Source organism: Amphiura filiformis, chromosome 4, assembly GCF_039555335.1.
Source record: "Amphiura filiformis chromosome 4, Afil_fr2py, whole genome shotgun sequence".
In the NCBI taxonomy this organism is placed as follows: Eukaryota; Metazoa; Echinodermata; class Ophiuroidea; order Amphilepidida; family Amphiuridae; genus Amphiura; species Amphiura filiformis.
Genome location: NC_092631.1, coordinates 23,476,212 through 23,484,510, shown reverse-complemented (window position 1 = coordinate 23,484,510; position 8,299 = coordinate 23,476,212). Strand labels below are relative to the sequence as shown.

Below are 8,299 nucleotides of genomic sequence, written 5' to 3'. Positions count from 1 at the left end.
GGCATTTTCTACATTTAACCTATACTACCTCTTTTTGGGACACATTTATGTTGAAATATTGTGAAAACAATAATTAGTTCTGAAGCCATAGGCGTATTTATAACAGCTGCGTTACTTTTTGTGCAGACTTTATATAATGTTCAACGATAACGGTGAAAAACAAGTGTCAACATGGTCAAAGGAAATTTAAATATAATAAAGTAAGCGGTATATTTAGTTGTTGTCAATCTACGAGAAACATAGACTTTTTATTCTACAATGTTCTAATTTTGACACGTACTGTTATATACGATCAATTTTGTACAAAATGCGCATGGAATGTTCGTGAATGTGGTGTGTTGATGATAATGCTGATGTAAACCAATTTAATCATGTCATGTTTGTGTCGATTTCGCAAATATTTGAAACAAGTCACATTCTCTTTTTAGAAGATGGGGTGGCTCTAAAAAGAGCCGTTGGGTTTGATAGCATACATTTACTTGGAGGTAGTGTACTTGGTGACAGCCTTGGTGCCTTCACTCACGGCGTGCTTGGCCAGCTCACCAGGCAGAATAAGACGGACAGCAGTCTGGACCTCGCGGCTGCTGATGGTTGACTTCTTGTTGTAGTTAGCCAAACGGGAAGCCTCACCAGCGATGCGCTCAAAGATATCGTTGACAAAGCTGTTCATGATGCTCATGGCCTTGCTGGAGATACCAGTGTCTGGGTGCACCTGCTTGAGCACCTTGTAGATGTAGATGCCGTAGCTTTCCTTTCGGCGTCTACGCCTCTTGCCAGCTACTGAACTACCCTTGGCCTTACCGGCCTTCTTTGCTCCCTTTCCGCTAGTCTTGGCAGGCATGTTGACGATAGGTTTCTTCAACAGAAAATGCCTAGTCTTCCTGAAGCAGGCTATATTTATATGATTTAATATGCAAATGAAGGATCCTGCATTTTCGGTGAGAAATCATGTTCAATAACCGATCGTTTGTCTTGCTTTGTGGACTGCAATTGATCAGAACACCAACATTGATTTATAATTGGATCGGTTGAGCCCATATTTATTGGTCGAGCTATGAGTTTAAAAATATTGGACGAGACGTAGTCGAGTCCAATATTTTACAACTCATAGCGAAACCAATAAATATTGGGCGTAAAGCATCCAATTTTATCATTATTATGTGTTGGATCCAATATTTTCACACACTTGGATCCATCAAAACATAATAATGATTTATAGTTGGTTTAGGGATCCTTGTGCGTGCATAAATTTTAGCAAACATTGATTCAAATGTACAACTATTGATCCCCAAATATTGAATTTTTTAATAATGCGCCGAAGGTACCCTATTAATTTTGATAGAGATATTTATTGTAGTTGATTAACTTTGTTTTAAAATTTAAAAAAATGTATTACATCAATGGCAATTGCGTTGGTCCAAACTGTGGTGTTGGTCTTACATGACAAAAATGTGGTCGGTGGGTCGGGAAGTACTTATTTTCTTATTTCCAGTTGAATTTATGGCGACTTTTCAAGAAAAGCTTTGCAAAAGCACACAGACTTTGCGACATATTTGTCCGTGTGTTTTTATTCGTTTCCTCGCGTAATAATAATTATCAATCTGCAATTATAAGACATACTGGTACTTGGCTACCGGGGCGAATTAGTGTTTTTAAAAGTATTTAAATAATTTCACATCATAGTGCCATTACAGTTATGCATACACAATACCAAAATTGGTCACAGTCTGCGTGTTCCGAAATTCACGTAAAGTCGTATACAGACTCCGAGTATTAGACGTACAATATTGTATGTACAATATGTACGTTATTTAATCTATTGACATTCTATTTCCAGTAATGTTTAAGTTCTAACGAATGTTTGATGACGAAAAATCGATAATATGTTACATACAATATCTAGCAGAAATATATTATCGATTTTACGTCATCAAACATTCGTTAGAACTTAAACATTACTGGAAATAGAATGGCAATAGATTAAATAACGTACACATTGTACATATAAAATTGTACGTACAATAAAAGTCTGTATACTGCTTTAACCAATGTCCTTGAACATTTTAAGATCATTGTTACTTTGACATAACTGGATGACACTCCCTCATTTCAAATATATAGTTTTGGTTTCTCTATTGTTCAGAAACCAAAAATCAAGGGATTAAAATGTGGAGATGAACTGGTATGCAATCATAACACTATTGTGCTGGGAGGACACAAGAGGGTATATATAATCAAAAGTATAAAGGCCTATAACCATACGTATATAATAGCCTATTGTGCTAACATTTTCATTATCGATATCTATCAACGCGGACGACTTTTGATGCTCTCTGCCGTAGATGGCACACTTCCATGACACCATAAAATTACACCCAAGTTATGCATAGACATCATGTGCATATATTGAGGGGTGGGGGTGGGGGTGTTTTGTTTATTTGTCTGAAATATAAACGATGCATGATGATGTAGATGATTTGATTATGAATTAAATTATTGCCCGGAAAGCACAACCCATACCTCTTACCTATGTTCCCTCCGCCACCTATATATAACCTCCCCCTCCCCCCTCCCCACACTCGATATCGACTCTTCCCTATTATTCCATTCCACTCTTGAGCCCCCCTCTCCCCCTCCTTCCCTTCCCACTTCCAATGCTCTCTCCCCTCTGTTTCTCTTTCTCCCTTACCCTTACCCCTCCCCCACACACACATAGGCCTACCCTCTTTCCCTGGCGATCTCTTCTATCTCTCTATCTCTCTATTCTCCAATAAATAAATTGAATAAAAGTTAGTTTAAACCAGTTTTCTATGATATTGATCTTCCGTCATGCGACATGCACATAAATAGAGTTGTGTATAATAGTGTTTATAACACTGAAGTCATAATCTGTCAAGTGCCTATTGTAATGTCTGTGGAAATATTTCGATGGTCTATATATTTTCACAGTGAAATCAGCTTAGGCTAATTCGTAGTCTCAAGTCAACGCCTTCAAACTAACTCAATGGTTTCAAATGTAGACTGCTTTGTTCGACTTCTCTGCTCGTGAATATTGCACTGCGAAATTTAAACATTTCTTTTGTATACTTAGAGTAGGTATCTTCAAATCAAATAATTTTACGATCCACACCACTTATAAGAAACTGAAACCAAAACCGAAACTGACTGACACAAATGTTCGGTTTTAAACAAAAGGTAGAAACAATGAGTTCGATATCTTATGATTCAAGTGGTTAGGCAGGACAATAGGAAACCACGTGACCAAAACCAAAACCAAAACTAAAACTATATATTTGAAATGAGGCACTGCCTCATTTCAAATATATAGTTTTGGTTTCTCTTTATTCAGAAACCAAAATCAAGGGATTAAAAAGTAGAGCTGATCTGATCTGCAATCATAACACTATTATGCTGGGAGGACACAGTATTGGGTATATAACCAGAAGTATACAATAGCCTATTGTGCTAACATAATTATTATCATGATTGATATCGGAAATCTATCCCGCGGACGACAGTTGATGCTCTCTGTCGAAGGTATAGGTGGCATATTACACTCACAAGTTCTAGGCCTAGAAATCATATACATGCGCGTATACTGAAGGATGGGGTGGGGTGGGGAATTTGTTTGTTTGTATGAAACATAAACGATGCATGGAGATGATTTGATTATGAATTAGTTTATTATCCCCAGGAAGCACAACCCATACCTCTTTAAGAGGGGCTCCCCTCCTATATAACCACCTCTTTCCTAAATTACCCCTTTCCCCCTCCTCCCCCCCTACATTCGATATCTTCATCTCGAGCTCTCCTGCCCCTTCGCTTTCACTTCCAATGCTCTCTCTCATATGTTTCTCTCTCTCCCGGCCCATATCCCCCATTGCCCTCCCACCCCCCCCCCCCACACACACACACACACACCCCAATCTCTTCTCCCCTCTATCTTCTACTTTTTGCAGTAAAAATTGCTTCAGTAAAAGTCATTAGGTTATTAGAGGTCTGCATAACATGACTACCGCCCGCAATAAGTCAGGGCGCAAATTTAACTGCCACTTAATGCGGTATGCGATGTTTTGGAGTATACTGTAACTAGTCGCCCAACTTAACTGTAGACCTATCTTGCATCAAAGCTGTTCAATTTAGTAGGCTGTTCCCCCCTGAAAAAGTCCTGGCTACGCTACTGCTCCATTGCTCCACACAGAGCACAATAATTTTAATTTGAGTAGAAGTAAACAAATGTGTGGTCTACATCAGTAAATTGTTTGACATCATAGAATTAGTTTTAACAATATAAAATTGCTTTATAACAAAAAGTTGTGGTTCAGTCCGAACCTTGCGCACTTGCTTGCGATCATAATCGGGAATTCGGGATCATAATGGACTTTTGGGGAATTCCTTGTTTACATTTCAGCCTGTTTTAGCAGGACTACAGACTACATTTTTGGAAACTGTACAGCTGAATATTTTTTGTTATGTCCCACAGCACATTTTCCGCCCAAATTGTCAAGATTTCATTAAAGGAAATCTGTACCATAAACTAATCAATGGCTAATATAGTTATATACCCCTAAATCAAACATACCAAACGTTCTATATGAATTTCGGAATATTCCTAACAAAGCACTTTTAATCCTTCGTTTCTGCGATTCATGGAAGCCGCCATGATAGCTGCTTGCGAATCCTTTCTGCCACAAGCGGTAGTGTAACCTTTCACACAGACCCGCGGCGAGCGTGTGTTGCTATGGCATTCGCGACCCCCACAGCGAATTTTGGTTTTTAGTGCTGTTTTTACTTTTCGTTCTCAAAAGACATTGTTGATCATAAATATTACTTAAAATACATTTTTTTATGTTCTTCTGTAGTTTTATGGGTAAAAATTGTCGCGTTTTCTTTTGAACGAATGTTGAATCTGAACTTTGGTAGTATTCGCTTCGTGTCACCAAAGTTCACGAGGGACGAGGCTGGTGGCACGGATTTCGCTGGTTTCAAAATCGGGGTACCGTTACAGCGTAATAAAATACATCGGGTATCAATATGGCCGCCACCATGGATTGCAAACTGATCGCTGATTGTCGTAAGGAATTAAGAATTTCTCCTTTATTTGGACGTATATGGTCAATTCCAGCCAAAGCGGGCCAAAATTCTCTCTGGGGGCCATTTTGAAAATGTTTTCCTTTTCAATTCTAGACTTATCAAATGAGACGATCATGTCTAGTGAATCATCAGGTGGAAGTGCCATCGGATTGAAAAATAACTTTTCTTGCTAGACCAAATAAAGTGTTAAATGCGCATATGCATGTTACCCACGAATTCAATCATTTATCACCTGTTGTACGCCATAAAATTTCACTTTCTTTAATATCTTTCAATATTTTATGTGTGACTCATATACACTAGAAATCGGTAAAGACTTTGAACGTAAAATAGAATTTTATTACATATATCTACAAAGAAATATTTTGGTTATTACAAATTTTAAGAAAGAACCAGGTGTACAGTTAAGACTGTGTCAATTCTTCGAACTCTTTCCAAAGTGGCTGTCATTTAACATTACTGTATTATTTCGAAAGATTAGAATTAATGCTTCATATAAATATAAAGTTAGATTGTGTATCTCGTCGCAGGATGAGGATCTCGGATGGATTCGTGGGTAACAGCGTCTGGAAAATAGCAATTCCTATTATTTTTTTAAATAAAAATAAAAAATACTTTTCCGTATGTCAATAATTCAGGCTGCAATGGCACTAAAATGAATTTTAATCAAAATACAGACTACATGGAATATTTAGAATGGATCATTATGGCATTTTGGGTATAAAAATTTTGAGAATAATGAAGTTGCCAAATTCAAATAGACAGAGCAAACAGTTTTATATTATTATTTTAGTAAAATCATTCCATATTTTCATGCAGCAATATTCTATTAACTCGTGTTTGACAGTTCCTATGAACTAAAACACTATCAATACATTGTTAACTGTAATTTAAGTAGGGATTCGTGGGTAACCAAAATGTTCGTGGGTAACACATATTTGAAGGTATGTATTGGTAAGCGGCAAAATAGAAAATATTACAGAAGGTTGGAAACCACCATGCGGTTATTCCTCCATTGTGTTTCAATGATTCCCGTTTCTCTAACCAATTGCATTTACCCAAAAATGGTAATTTAGGATAATCAATCAAAACTTCATGATGCAGCTTCAGTATACCTTCAAGAGGACGCTATTAAACAGGACTGTTTTGGAACCTATTTCGCATGTTTTCAAAATGTTAAGATGCATAAGAAACATATAATTTACGAGTAAATCCTTGGATTCGTGGGTAACGCCGAATCCGTGGGTAAAGCTATAAGTACTATAGTACCGTTTGGGGTTTGCGTTTCTTAGGTGTATAAACTGTAAGTACTGTCAAAATTATAGCATACTCATGGCTTGAATATGTGCTGATTTAAACTTAAAATAAACAATCTCCTTATTTTTCAAGGTTAGCATCTATTCGGGATTCGTGGGTAACAAAAGTTTAAACCGTCGTAGATTCTTTTTTAAAGCGGTGAAGGTATTTTTACGATTTACAATTTTAAGCGCTTGTCAAACTAAATTCAGTGTCCAAAGTCATTAAATGTTAATTTAAGTTATGGCAATTATATTTGCTGGACTCGTGGGTAACAGTTGATACGTGGGTAACGTCAAATTTGATTTTATGGAATTTTATGGGTAAAACGTATTTGCATGAAATAATCACTTGGACCTCAGAATTATAGAACGAAACTTCGTTTCATGATATATTCATTTATGGCATATTCACTTAACATTTTTCAGAACGATCATTTTATTTTTGATACGCGGGTAACAAAATTATTAGCCAAATTGACTTAATGGCCTCTAGAGTCCACAAACTTTGGTGGAATTCAATCGTTTTACATATGATGAGAGATCATGCAAACGTCTTTCTAACGGTAATAATTTCATTTTGATTGAAGGACATTCAATGACATATATGGTGCTTTATCTTTGAATTCGTGGGTAACGCCAATTCATTTAAGCTATCATAACTTGTCCCCTGGTGTGACTTGCTAGTAAAGGCCTATATGCACAAAGAGAGCACATTGGACGTGACATGATATGCTCCATCAATAACGTGATTTCCTTTATTAATGACATTTTAAAGTGGAAAGTTAACATAGAGAGAATTTTGTCCGCTTTCGCTGGAATTGACCATATAAGCTTGGGACTTTTACTGTTTGTCGTTTTTATTATTACTGCACCTATATAGCCATTGATTAGTTTATGGTACAGATTTCCTTTAACAAAAAGAGTAAATCTCAGCATGAAGATGAAGCAAATGCGTACGGGAGACAAACTTTGTTTTTGGCCCGATTCAATCAATTTTATCTTGGGATTAAAGGTAGTTTGCCGATAACCATGCGCGACAGTGAAGGGTTTGTTTTATACGTTAATCTGTGTTTTCTAAAGATAATATTATACGTTTGTTTTCATTCACTTCGGGTAGAAAGCAAATCATTCGAGTTAATAGTGATATAGAACAACAACCTTAAGTGCCGAGAAGACCACAGGTAAGTTTTGCATCCACACCTATTTTTGTAAATTATGTCCATTTAAAAATGTATTAATGAGAGTCAATAATGAACATCAGAAGGAAAGTCTAACTGAAGACCTGAGCGCAAGAAGACCGTAAGTCCACTTGGCCCATCAACATGTATACACTAAAGTTACGTATAGTTTCGTAGGGTTTTATGATGTTTAATACATGTTCCAGGGTGAAAACATCCTGAAAGGTTGTGAAAGATTTGTTTTTGCCCCTGAACATGTATAAAAACTATACGAAACTATACGCAACTTAAGTGTATACATATTGAGGTGTGAAAATTTGACTTCATTCATAAGCGCATAATTCATACGTACAGATTGTCCACTGAAATGCGTGTGAGATAGGCCGTATAAAAATTATATTGCGATTTGCCTTTTTGATACAAACGCACGGTATATACGCATATGGTTCATGAAATTTTCATCATGAAAAAGTCTCAGTTTGAAAGTAAAGTCATAGTATTTGGATGCAGTGGTCCTTAATCTACCAATATATATATATATTTTTGGCAACCATAATATTGGGAAGCACTGAAATACAATTAATTCTAAGCAGCATTGGTTTTAGTCAAAATCAAAAGCATGCTGTATTGAAGTGAGACATAAGATCCGGTGACCAATGTGGTGTGCGGCGTGATTTACAGGAATAACTCGCATGACACGTTATTTTGTCCAATAAAAGAGAAGACTAG

General features: G+C 36.6%; 1 protein-coding gene across 1 annotated transcript; it reads right to left on the bottom strand.

Moving 5' to 3' along the window:
• Nucleotides 1–91: 91 nt before the first annotated feature.
• Nucleotides 92–864, bottom strand: LOC140149743 (late histone H2B.2.1-like). Its single transcript, XM_072171800.1, has one exon. It carries the CDS (start codon nucleotides 839–841, stop codon nucleotides 476–478), a length of 366 nt encoding a protein of 121 aa, XP_072027901.1. The 5' UTR covers nucleotides 842–864; the 3' UTR covers nucleotides 92–475.
• Between the last annotated feature and the right edge of the window lie 7,435 nt (nucleotides 865–8,299).